Source organism: Quercus robur, chromosome 1, assembly GCF_932294415.1.
Source record: "Quercus robur chromosome 1, dhQueRobu3.1, whole genome shotgun sequence".
Classification (NCBI taxonomy): domain Eukaryota; kingdom Viridiplantae; phylum Streptophyta; class Magnoliopsida; order Fagales; family Fagaceae; genus Quercus; species Quercus robur.
This window is the reverse complement of record NC_065534.1, coordinates 20,275,739-20,289,336: the sequence shown is the minus strand read 5'-3', so window position 1 is coordinate 20,289,336 and position 13,598 is coordinate 20,275,739. Positions and strand designations below refer to the sequence as shown.

The 13,598-nt window shown below is 35.3% G+C and overlaps 1 protein-coding gene across 1 annotated transcript; it reads left to right on the top strand.

Annotated features, from left to right (window-relative positions):
• Positions 1 to 3,875: 3,875 nt before the first annotated feature.
• On the top strand, positions 3,876 to 11,952 carry LOC126724897 (outer envelope protein 39, chloroplastic). The gene is made up of 11 exons (XM_050429328.1): positions 3,876 to 4,126; positions 4,316 to 4,382; positions 4,465 to 4,500; positions 4,878 to 5,022; positions 5,228 to 5,386; positions 5,508 to 5,578; positions 5,666 to 5,744; positions 5,860 to 5,975; positions 6,535 to 6,682; positions 10,282 to 10,351; positions 11,445 to 11,952. Exons 1-11 carry the CDS (start codon positions 4,093 to 4,095, stop codon positions 11,600 to 11,602), a joined length of 1,083 nt encoding a protein of 360 aa, XP_050285285.1. The 5' UTR covers positions 3,876 to 4,092; the 3' UTR covers positions 11,603 to 11,952.
• The last annotated feature ends 1,646 nt before the right edge of the window (positions 11,953 to 13,598 follow it).

The window sequence follows — 13,598 nt, the reverse complement described above, 5'->3', positions numbered from 1 at the left end:
CTCAGCTAGCTCGCATTGGTTTTAAAGGAAATGAACTCCATTTGCCACTTTCTTGTTCATAATCATACAATGAGCCATAATCGGATATCATCCAACGACATTCCGAGTGACACCTCTTATGATCTCTCGCATTTGAGTACACATCAAAATGATAGTTTAAGTTTTCCCATTGCACATCACAGTAAAATAATGTAGTACCCCAAAAATTGTCAAAGATATTGCCAAGATCATATTCTTTTGATTGGCAATGGATGTTCATGCTTCTTCCATCTTGTAGCATGTTGATCACATGGACATGCACTTTTGCATGAATACTTGACGCAAAATACAACCACAATAAAAATATAACAAAGCTCTTTAAAGTACTCATCAGGTGAATGGCTGTATATTAAGGGTCTATTTGGATAGAACTTATTTTGCTAAAACTGAAAACTGAAAATACTGTAGCAAAATAATTTTAAAATGTGTAAATAATACCGTGGGACCTATTTTTAATGAAAAAGTTGATAAAAAGTGGAGTTTGTGGGACCCGTGAACAGTGCATTTATGCACTGTTCACAAAAGACCGGTCAACAGTTGCGGCTGAAAAAAAAAAAAAAAAAAAAAAAAAGACGCAGCACTTAAACGTGCTATCCAAACATACACTTGGGTCTGTTTGGATAGAACTTATTTTGTTGAAACTGAAAACTGAAAACTGAAAATATTGTAGCAAAATAATTTTTAAATGTGTGAATAATGCCGTGGGACCCATTTTTAATGAAAAAGTTGATAAAAAATGAAATTTGTGGGTCCGTGAACAGTGCACGGATGCACTGTTCACGGAAAATTGGTCAAAAGTTGCGGCTACTATTCATGTACAGTACATGAACAGTAGCCGCTTGTGGGGGGGAAAACGCGTGCAAACAAAAAAAAAGGGGGGGGGGGGGAAACGTAGAAACGCAACGCTCTATCCAAACATTATCTAAGTATTAGAACTTAAAAAAACTGAGATCTTTGGGTCTCATTTTATATATGGAATATCTTATTGATGTTAGAGACATAATAGTCACCAAGACAAAGGAAATGACTCGCTACCTCTCTTTCAAATCTTCATTTCTTAGGAAGATCACAACAAGGGACTCCAAAGAAGGGAGATTTTTTTTTTTTGGGAGAAAAAGAAGGAAAGTTTTTAGGTCTAGGAAAAGTTTGCTTAGTTTTGGCAGATGGGATCATGTTTAGACTCATATTTCTTTTTCTTCTGGGTTACTGAGTGAAACGAAACCCATGAGATTACTTGGGCCTGACTAGGTGTAAATCCTTGATCCATTAGTAGTTTAAACTTTTGAAGGTTAAAAGAGAACATATGAGTCCACTATGGGTTGAGGGTATACCAGGTTTGGGCTTGGGGGTTGTGAAGTCCACTATGGGGTTCTGGTTCGAGTGTTTTGGCTGGATAGGATTTCATGATAGATTCAACATTTCTGGTTTTATGATATCCACGTACGCCTAATAATTCAATGGATAATTTATTTTTTTATGAATTAGATAATTTGTTGGATGGTTAGTTTGTCATCATAAGTATTAACAATTACTATCATCATTGTCCAAAAACCTTATTCCTTATCTGACTGACATATTTTGATCTCTTCATCTCTGATTTAAATCCACAGACATATCATTTGGGTATTGAATTTGGCTTGAGTTCAATGCACTAGATCTATTGAGATAATAATATGTGACTAAAAGTTGACACGTGTCACTATTGCGACGGATCATTACAACTGAATTCAGGGCCAGCCCTCCCACTAGACCAATTAGGCCATTGCCTAAGGCCTCCTAGTGGAAGGGAGCTCCAAAATTTTGAAAAAAATGGGTAGTAGAAAAAAAATTAGTTTCAGATAAAACTCCAAAAAATCTTATACATCTTTGTGGCCAAAGAACAAAAAATTTGAACATCCTTGTAAATATTGGTACTCCAAAAAATTCTTTCGTCTAAACAAAATCTATTATCCCAAAAATATCATCATTAACCTCTAAAGAAAGAAGAAATGAGTAGAAAGAAGACGAAGACAAAGATAAGAGTCTGAAGAACCGAAAAGAAAGAAGCATTGTAAACTTACTAAATTGTAAAAAAGTAATAAATAAATATATGAGAAAATAAATGCAATGGAAAAGTTGAGGAGCAAAGGTGGCCATGTGGGATGGAAGCTTGAGAATGAGAAAAATGATTTAAAAGGAAGATTTTAGGAAGGTAGTTTTATTTACCAAATTTGTTCTTAAAAAAAAAAAAATCTCACCACTTATTTTGAATATTTATATATAATTAAAACATTATATTCATTAATCTATATAATTTATCTAGGCGAAACTATAATGTTAGTCCCTTAAGTTGACTCTATATGCGTAATTGGTCCCTCAAGTTTGAAGCGAGCACAATTGTTCCCTCAAGTTTTAATACTAAGTTATATTAGTCCTTTTACTAACACCGTTAGTGGTGTTACTTACGTAGCTAACTGAACAATGATTTGTCATTATTTTTTAATGATGTAGCATTTTTTTAATTAAAAAATTACAAAATGCTCAGGATGTGAAACCCAGCTTTGATTTCTTCCCATAAATAGTAGACAAACGCAGCTGAGAGAAGGAAGCCAAGCCAAGAACCAATGCCTCCACCAATAGCATTAAAAACCAGAAATCCTTGGAGGCCAGTGCAATTGTTGGCAAGCTTTCTGATATGGTCCAAGCACAGATCAACAATCTCCTTGCCAACTGAGGCGAGTCAAGCTAGTAAGAATGCGAAGTTGGGTCAGGATGTTCATTCGGTGCCCGATTCGCCGATGCTGGAAATGATGTCGTTGTTTGGGTCCAGTTCTTCTTCACCTTCGTGTGAATTTGCGGCCGATTCGGGTTCATGTAGAGGATTGTGGCAGTGGCGGTGGGGTGAGAGTGGTGGATCAGAATTTTTTTTTTCTTTTTTTGATAAACGGCGGATCAGAAACTTGGTATTGAGGAAATAGTTTGTTTTAGATACTGTAATTAAAATGGCACAAAAATAAAAATGAAAAACAATGACGAGTGTGAAATGCTTACTAGAATAGTGGCCAAGGGCAAAGTTGTTGGCAACATCGCACATTTAAATTTATTTGATAATTTTTTAATAATAGAAATGCCACGTCATTAAAAAAAAAAGTCAAGTCATTATTCTGTTAACCACGTAAATAGCATCACTAACGGCAGTTAGTAAAAGAATTAATACAACTCAGTTTTAAAACTTGAGTGATCAATTGTACTCACTTCAAATTTAAGAGACCAATTATGCACACAGGATAAATTTGAAGGACCAATATTATAGTTTCGCCATTTATCTATTATAGTAAAAAGTAGTATTAATTACTCTAATATATATAAACTAACCTTGTCACATGCACTTTGCACGTGCGATAAAATTTTTATTTATTTATTTATTTTTAGTGGAGTGTCATAATTTTTCTTTAAAAAAAACTGGATAAATTTGTTTTGAAAATATAGATTAATAGAAAAGTGCCTTATTTTGTAAGTATTTTAAATGAAATTGGAGAAAACCCTATTTTAATTCTTACCTAAAGTCCCAAAATGTCTAGGCCAAGTGAACCTAAGCTTTGCCCTTGACATCATACCCAAAATCTCACAAAGATAACATAATTATTTATTATTTAAAATATTTTTATTGTGGTCTCCCTATAAATATTTGAAAACTTAGAAAAGAGAAAAAGAAAAGAACAGGAAAAATAATAGAGAGAGAGAGAGAGAGAGAGAGAGATAAAAGAAGAAATTGGAGTGTTTTAATTGGTATCTCTTCTCACGTAGAGGTAAGACCAAAGGAGAAGCAAAGGGATAACACAGTTTGGAAGCTAAGAACTTTTTTTTTTTTTTAATTTTTAATTTTAATTTCTCTTCTTCCAATACGTCACCACCAGTGACCCGTAAAACACAAGGCGCCACACACACCTCTTTCCTTTGCCTCTGAAACACAAAAACTGAGAATGCAATCTTTGTCTCCCTCAAAGTCTCACTCAAATAAGACATTCCCATTTCCATTTTCATTTTAATGGTTTATTATACACAGGTAACAGGATGGGAGCTCAGAAGAGCATCCATGCTGGCAAAGGTCAGTCTTAAAATCTTTCATTTCATTTCATTTCATATAGCTTTTAATAAATAACAAAACAAAACCCAACCCAGTAAAGCTTTAATTTTTCTCACTAAATATATGGTTGCAGTTGATTTCTATAGCAGTGTTGTTGATGAGTAATGTGCCCATTTTGATTTTGTGGGGGTGTGTGTGTGTGTGTGACAGCCAAGATTGATGTAAATGTTGACCTCACTCACAAGCTATGCGCTTCTTTGATGCTTACTCCTTTCAGGTTCTTGCTCAATTCATGCTTTGCTTATCTTTTTCTTCCTTACCCAGTAATTGATTTTTCTCTCTCTTACTCCTTCTAACAGGAGCACTGGCAGTCCTCTTTCTCTGGTAATTGGAAGGTAAAGTTTTGATTTTTGTTATTTTGGGTCAAAATTCTCTAGATGGTGCTTTCATATTTTTTTTGGATTTATATGGGTTCATTAAATTTATATAGAGAAGATAAATGAAGGGAAAGAGAAGATATATAAAAATTGAAACTTTTTATTATCTTTTTTCCTCATTGTTTGGCCTATGGGAACAAAAAGCTTCACTCAACTTTGTTGAAATCAAATTTTGGCTTTGTTTTTAGCTGGTTTTCTTTTTTATGTTTTTCTGGTAATAAAAACAAATGTGAAACTTGAAATTAGGAATTTAATTTCTTTTACTTAGCTCTCTCAGCAACCGTATGGAGAACTATGGCATTGTCAAGATAAAGGGTTCAGTTTGTTTATTGCAGTCTTTACATCAAACATCCGAACTTATTTGGTGGAAGTGAGAAGCTTGATGTATCATTAGACAAGGGGCTCTATGATTCAAATGTCTTAATAGCTTATAGGAGGCCGAGACCGGAATGGCTTGCTCAACAGTCCTTTGTTATTCAGGTTTATTTCTGCTTCATTACTATTATTTGTTGGTGAGAAAGATGGAAAAACATATTGCAAATTAGAATTGAGCTTTATGGGGACTTTCCGAACCACTTTGACCTACATTTAGAAAAACCAATCAATAAATTTAAAACAAAGATGTTAGTATGAGTGGAAATTTGCAGCATACATTTTGAGATTTCTAATTTCTTTTAATTATCAGCATTCCATTTCACCTGAGATCGGGGTCCATGGTGTCCCCATGGACAACTTCTCCCGTTCAGGGAGCGGAGGTGTGAATCTGTCTCGATTAGCAGTTGGATTGGATCTGAATGAGCCAGCAAGTACCAAATGGAGCAGCACAACCAGCATAAAATTTGAGGTCTGCTGTTCTCTAATTAACTAATCAGTATCCTTTAGGCATCTATTTTCATGCATTACATTCATTTGCAGTTTTCTGTCCGAAGTTCATGGATGGAAACTAATTACTACAAACCATGCAGCATATTCGTCCTTTAAGTGATGATTGCCGCTCGATAAGCAGAGATTTTGATGGGTTTCCTGTGACGTGCAGGTAGTTGAGGCATGTAGTGGTATTCTAATTTTCAAACATTCTGTCAGATTGAATTCTAACGTTTTCTGTAATGTGCTTGTTATGCAGTGGTAGTTCCCATGACAATATGGTAGTTTTAAGACAAGAATCTCGATATGCAAGGGCAAATGATCATAGTTTTTGTCGTGTAAGCTATCTCCTTTGTTGATCTATGATACAAAATTCTTATCACACATTGGATTTGTATATCTTAGGTGCCAGTCACATGCATTCTGATAACTGCAAATTTGTATTGTAACCAGTTGAGTCTGCAAATAGAACAAGGGATTCCAGTTCTATCTAAGTGGCTAATCTTCAACCGGTTTAAATTTATTGCATCAAAGGGAGTTAAACTTGGTCCAGCATTTCTTTTGACAAGGTGAGTAATATTTCTTTGTGCATTAGATACTGCATAGTTTTTGAAGCCAGTATGGAGAGTGGTGAGTGGCAAACAGAAGGGCTGAATACAATGGACTGTAGGGAAGTAGGAAGCATTGAGGAAATGAATGATTAAGTATTTAAATAGCTTTACAAGTAGCATGTATGATGTGTCCTAGGGAGTGAAGAGATGAATTACAAAAATTTATTAAAAAGCATTAAATCATCCAGAAGTATTCTAAGTTGTATATTGAAACCAATAATTTGAGGAAAAAGAAGAAAAATTATAAAGAAAGAGACCATGGTTTATATCATATAATTGATGAAAAGCCTAAATTAACTAATCAAGTGCGTGGAGAAATTGATGAGTGTTGGTTTGGAAATAAGGGGATCTATTGATTGTGCTCAAAGCGCAATGCCTTACCCTGCTGTGAAAGCTTCACTTATCCCATTCTGAAAGCAGGACTGAGGGAGGCTTTTTTGACTGTTTCTATGCACTTTCTGACTTATTGTTTATATCCTTGCTCTATTTGCACCACCCTTACCTTTTCTTTTGACAGCCTGACAGGTGGTTCCATTGTAGGGGACATGGCTCCTTACCAAGCATTTGCAATTGGGGGTCTTGGCAGTGTGCGGGGTTACGGTGAGGGTGCAGTTGGATCGGGGAGATCATGTCTGGTTGCTAACAATGAATTGACATTCCCATTGGTAACTAATGGCTTTATCAATCATTAGAAGGTCTTTAGTTTTGAACTTCAATTGGATATTTTGCTTGTATTCTGTTCTGGGCATGGAACTTCATTTTAAGCCAAGTTGTCATCTTAATTTCTGCTAAGTAGTCCTCAGCTAGAGAATCATTGAGAACTAAGTACTTATCATACTGCCACACCACAGTTACATCAAAATGATTATGGCTTAAGTGCTTAACTTTACAACTTTTCTGTGGCCTAATAGTTTTCACAACAGTCAAGCCTTTATTTTGATATAGAACTTGCTAATTGGTGATAAATGTTTGTTGTGTGGGAACCTATGTATACAATTGTTACTTGTTAGGAAAAAAAACCTGTGTTCAAATGTTTGTGTGTCTAACTATGTACTTTCCTATTCTGACAACAATGTGTTTAAAAGCAAAATGATTTACTAATCATGATTATTGTAAAACATGTCATTTCTTTCCTGGTTTGTTTGCTAGTGTATAGACCAATCATTATTATATCTTTGCATGCTTAGTCTATCTAAGGCTGAGGTTGCTAGGTTGGTAATATTCTGTTTCTTTCGTTGTGTTTGATTAGAAAGCATGGTATTGGATGCAAATGAATTTCTAGGTCAATTTGTTCAATAAGTGGACAATATTTTCTGACAGAACATAGGAGTGACCTAAGAATAGCATTGTGCTTGCCCTAATATTGCATGTTAGCTGTGAAACCAATGGTTTCCTCATAGAGCCCATTTGCTAAAAGAAATAAGGGTTAATTGCTGCTATCCTCCCTAAATCTTTGGGGGCATTAGCAATGTCCATCTAAAAACTACAAAATTTTACATCTAACGCCCTAATTCAATATTAATTTACAATCCCCTTCACATCATCCAAATTTAGTATCAAAATTAACAAATAGATTAGTTTCTATTAATTTGCAATGTCTGCCCCAATTTTTCAATTTTAAGATTGATTTTGGATGGTAGGGTGGACGTTGCAAACTAATCTTGAATTAAGTGTAAATTACAAAAATTTATAGTTTAGGATGAACATTGCAATTGACCTCGTTGTTTAGGGTAGAAAGTTGCAATTAACCTCAGAAATAAAGTGATGTAGCCTTAAGCCCCTTTTGGTGATGCATGGTTGTAGATAGAAATAAAGTCTATTGTAATCTTTAAGGCAATCAAGGTTCTGGTATCTTCCTTTTGTTCAATAAGAGGACTCATGGATGTGGCCTTTGGAGAAGCATTCATGAAGGGTGGGAGAGTTTTTCTAAGCATATGTCTTTTGTAGTGGGTAATGGCACCCGTATCCGCTTCTGGCATGATAGGTGGATTGGGGATAATACCCTAAAAGATCTCTATCCTGAGCTCTATGCGTGTTCAGATGCCAATGACGCTTGCATCTCTGAGGTTTTGTGGCTTCCGGAAGGTGGTACTGTTAGAGTGTGGGATTTAAGGTTTTTTAGAGCTTTTGAAGATTGGGAGCTTGCCGCCTCTTATTCTCTACTTCAGTTTATCCAACTTCGTATTCCTCAGGGTGATAGGAGTGATACTCTTTGTTGGCGGTTAAAAGGTGATGGTATGTTTGACACCTGGTCTTACTACCAAGTGATTCGGGGTGACTCAAATTCTTTGTTTCCTTGGAAGGGTGTTTGGAAACCAAAGATTCCTAGGCAAGTGGCATTCTTTTTGTGGACTGCTGCTCATGATCGGATTCTCACTTTGGATAATCTAACACTTAGGGGTCGCCCGTTGGCTACTTGGTGTTGCATGTGTTGTTGTGATGGGGAGTCGGTTGACCACCTTCTTCTTCATTGTCCTGTTACTCATTCCCTATGGACCTTTATGCTTCAGGCTTTTGGTATGCATTGGGTTATGTCAGGATCAGTGGCGGGTTTGTTATCTTGTTGGCATCAGTGGCTTGGGAAACATAATTCGGACATTTGGAATTTGGTTCCAGGGTGCTTAATGTGGAGTGTGTGGTTGGAACGAAATCGCTGTTCCTTTGAGGATAATGAGAGGACGTTGGATGAGTTAAAGTGTTTATGCCAACGAAATCTTTTGGAGTGGTCTCATTGTTGGGGTTTTACTGATTGTTCTTCTCTCTCTGAGTTTATGTCTTCCCTTAGCTTAGTTTCCTGATTGCCTCTTTTGTAGTGCTATTTGTTCTTTTTTCCAGTTGTTCATCATCATGAACAACTTGTACTCTTTCTAATTTTTTCTTTAATAATAGTTTTCTGTTTACCTATCAAAAAAAAATAATAATAATAAGCTCTCTACTTCTTTTTGATAAAAGGTTAGAATATAAGCTATCTACTTCTAGTACAAGTTAATATAGATGTGTATGTGTAAAAAAAAATATTATGGAGTTTAATCTTGTAATGACTTTTCACGGAATCATTACCAAAGTGCTCTGTGCAGAATAGCTGAGGTTCTCTTATTCTTTTTCCAAGGGGCTTTTGTTGAGAACAGTTACAATCTTGAAGCAGATTTAATTTCTAATGAGTGTGTACTGTGTGTTTATTAGGCTAAAAGATCCAATCTGATGTGGTTATTAAACCTAGTCTTGGAATCTTATAAAATGGTTGACTGGGATTTCAGTTGATACTGATGTCTTAAGCATGAAATATGTTTGAAATACTAAAAAGGTCTTAATTCTTTTTTGGGGGGGTTTGTATGTGTTACAAAAATTTTTGGCCGTGTTTTCAGTACTTAAGTAATTAACTCTAATTGACTGAAATCATCAGATAAGAACATAAAAAAGCTTTTTGGAGTTTGAAATCTGTCTATAAAGATCCCCAAGTGAAAGGGAATTTAATAAGACCTCTAACATCAGTAATGGATTAATCCATCAGAGGCCTTTGCTCTCATCCTTCACAGGTGAAGGAGCAGTCAAATTTAAACTTCTTGTTCTTTTTTATGCCCTGACGTGTGAAAGTTTTTTCTTTAATGTGACCAGTTTTTTGATGGTCCTTGTTTGCATAGAGAACCATGTTTCTTTTTGGTTGTTTTTGGCTTAAGAACTCAGGGCCTTGATTTTTCTTGTATGACTATTGATCTTTTTATTTTCTATTCTCATAAGGTAAGCATTTTCTTTTTGACTATGTTCAGCCTAATTTGGTTTAAAGAATAAAGGGGAAAAAAAAGAACAGAGAGATGGCAATTTCACTAGCCGCAGGAAAAAAAATGTTATAAATTTCTTTTCCTGAGGTAGCGAGAGGTACTGTCATTGTAGACTGGATCTATCACCAAAAATCTAGGCTGAATTGTTTAATCATGATATCTGCTGTAAGATTGATGCATGGGGTAACAAATCTGTCTATTTGATAGATTTGTATACTTTTTTTCTTGTTTTCTTGTGCATCCATTTTTCATTTATGTTATTGCTGGTCCAGAGTCTGCTATGATGGTTAGAAAACTTAGGAAGGTCATATGCAAACTTCATATCTTTTAATAGAAAAGCTATTTCTAAATACTTTCGGTAGAATCACCTACAATTAATTGTAAAACTTCTTCATATTTTCACATTTGATTGTTTAAATGTTCTTACTTATTGTTGAATGAACTACCACGTTATTACTTGACCTTACCCCCTTATTGTTTTTTAGCACAAAATGTTGGAAGGTGCTATTTTCTTGGACTGTGGAACTGACTTGGGATCTGGTATTCATGTACCAGGTGAGTTACCATTCTTTCACTCTGTTTCAAAATGTGAGTTACTTGCAGATTTGCATTCCCTTAGGGTTTTAAAGTTTAAACACACTTCCTTAATTTTTAAAATGTGCCATAAATTGTAATTCTGGGAACACTGTTCCTGGATTGGTGTTCGGCGTGGGCCAGTACAATATATGGATCTATAGAGCTAGCTGGTTGAGATAAGAAAGCTTTCACAGGGAAGGAAGCCCCATTAGCACAAAGTCAACTCTAAAATATAAGCCATGGATTACAAGATCAAGTATCTAGTGTGAGCACAACCTTATTATATCATTAAGAAAAGAAAGATGGAAACCAAGGCCAGATATAAACTTTTCATATATTGATTCCTCTTCACTCTTGTTCCAATTTTTCCATAATCCCTAGCATTTCATGAAGGAATTAGATTATATTTTTTAGTTTATTTTGCTGGATCAAGAACTCAAATCAGCTGCTGGTTTCTAAAAATAAGAGCAACCCAGTCCTGATGAGCTCCGTTGTGAAACAGTGTTTAGATTTCCTGAAAACTATTTTGCCAATTGGAGCAATGAAATTGCTGGTTCCTCACGACACATCTTCTCTAATGTGATTAGGGCATCATGAGGCGGCTAAAGATGTGGGTTCTGTACATGCACCACTTGGTGAAACATGCATGCTACCTCATTCAATAAAGTCACCTTTTACTTATATATAAAATAATAAAATATATATCTACAGTGTGCTACCTTTTGAAAGACCAAGGACTAGAATTCTTTTGAGTACAAATAAAGCTTGTTCTCCTATATTTTCTTCTTCCTCCTCTCCCCCCCTTTTTTTTTTAAGAAAAAAGCAAAAATCAATCATCCATTTTGATCTGGGTTTTGTGGTTTTCACGCCAAGGTATTATGTCTTTATATTGTCAGCCCAACCAAGTCTGGACATTTTCACTTTGTCTTCCTGACTCATATCTCCTTATCAGCATAACTTGCTTTTTAACATGATTGGCAATCTGCTTGTCTCATCTATTATGGTGTATCTCTTTAGACTCATTCTCATGTGATTATCTCATCAATAACTCAATTTTGTATGAGAGTTTCAGGAAATCCAGCACTGCGGCAGGGCAAACCCGGATGTGGTGTTGGGCTTGGATATGGTCTTCGGTTTAAATCTCAGTTTGGTCACTTTCAGGTTGATTATGCAATCAATGCATTTCAACAGAAGACTGTCTACTTTGGCATCAGCAACCTTGCTTCCTGAATATATGCCTCATTGCAAATTTTATCCTTTCTTCAATCACTGAGATTTTTATTGCAGTGCCAGTACATTACTGTTCTCTATCACTGATAAAGTTGCATATTCCATGAATTGTTCAAGCTGCAGATATCCAAGTTTCACTCCCCATTTGACCATTAACTTGAGAAACTGAAGGGCACAGGAATTATTTGCTTCTGCCTTTTATTCTAATTTTTTGCGTGATGTTAAAAGTCCAATGATTTCTGCAAGAGATGATCTAAAATTTTCTTTGACTACATATTTGTTCAGGGGGAGAGGAAAAAATGTACAGATATTTCTTCCTATAATAAAGAAAATCTAATGTATTCCTTTTCTGCTTGCGGATTTTAGATTTGTGAACATAGATGGTATAATCTATCACTTGCTTTTGTATTTCTTGATGTACTTGGCAATATTTTGTTCATCCCAAAAGAGTTCAAATATGAGTCTCATTCCATCATAACATTATTCTCCACTGAAGAAGTGGGAATGCTTTCAAACCTAATTAACTAAAATCTTGATCAGAATATCCTCAAATGTTGGGTCCTTTTCTTTTTGTGTTTCTAAATTTTATTTTATTTTGTGGAATAAATGTTAGTCATTCTAAAGTTTGGTACTTGTGAAATAAGAAGCCCATAGCATATTCGGGTCCACAGGCATAACAATGCTGGGCCTTTACAAGGTAACCCTTTTTTTCCATTTAAATATTAACATCGAACATCTCCAATAGTCTCTTCATATTTTTTCAATGTTTGGGAATGAACCATGTTGCCTACCTACTTTTTCACATATATTTTCTAATAAACTCTATCATTTCTCTATTCTCATTTAAATATTTTTTCTTCACTTATTATTGTCATTATTATACCAAAAAATTGTTCCAACCCACTATTACACCTAAATCATTAACACCAAAAACTCTTTTGCATTCAATAACATAGATTTTATCATCCAACAACGCCCAAATCTCAAAATCCAGATCTTATCATCCAACAACATCCAAATCAACACCATTCAAATCTTAAAACCCAAATCCCAAAACCTATATTTTATCATCCAACAACACCCGAATCAAACACTCTCAACTTCGCTTGTATTACTCATCATTAGACTTAGATAACCCACTGATAGTACCCACCGTTAGAGCCATCGGTGACTGGGTTTTGGGGTGGCTTTAATCTAGTAGTGGTGACTTCAATCGGATAGAGGCTAGACAAGAAGAGGAGAGAGACATTGAGAGTGAGGTTGGAAGAGACAATGAAGAAGAAGAAGAGAGTACAAAAAGTATGAGAATGAATATTTTAAAGAGAAGCTACAGTGCTCTCCACACAAAGAGAGCAACTGTAGCAACTCTAAAAAAAAATTGGAAAAGCTGATTTTATGGGGTTTGCTCTCCAAAAAAATGAGTTTGGCTAGCCTATTAGAGATGTGGGCCCCAAACTAGAGAAAAGACAATCTTGGCCTCGGCTACATAAAAAACATCACCAAAAAGCGTGTGGTCACAATCTTGGAAGATCATACACTAAGATAGCATGCTATAATATTAAAAAAGAAAAGAAAAAGAAAGCATCATGACACCAGTTCAATCCATGCTCGTCCAATCGAGATTCATGTAGAATCAATTTTCTGATTCAGTTCAACTAGCCATTTTGATCCAGGGTTTCGTGGTTTTTAAGCCAAGGTATAAAAGAAACCCTAGTGCACATTTTTTCAAAAATTTTGAAGAGTTGTGTTTTTTATACAAACATAGAAGTTCTTCCAAGCCCTCTTGAAGCATCAACTAAAGATCCAAGTTCAAGTTTCTTAAATTCCAGAAATCAAGGTGAAGTTGCTGCAATTTGGTTACATCTAAGTTGTTAGGGTGAATCTTCAAGTTGGTACTTGAAGTCGTGAGTGAGAAATTCACATTCAATAAAGTCCATAGTAGAACAGTTTATTATCTTGAAGTTGCGTGAGATCACGTTAACAGTGGCAGCTCCAG

Coding starts and splice junctions, on each gene's coding strand:
- LOC126724897 (XM_050429328.1), top strand. CDS start 4,093: ATGGGAGCTCAGAAGAGCATCCATGCTGGCAAAG. Junction 5,579..5,665: donor GGGTTTCCTGTGACGTGCAG/GTAGTTGAGGCA, acceptor CTTGTTATGCAG/TGGTAGTTCCCATGACAATA. Junction 5,976..6,534: donor CCAGCATTTCTTTTGACAAG/GTGAGTAATATT, acceptor TTCTTTTGACAG/CCTGACAGGTGGTTCCATTG.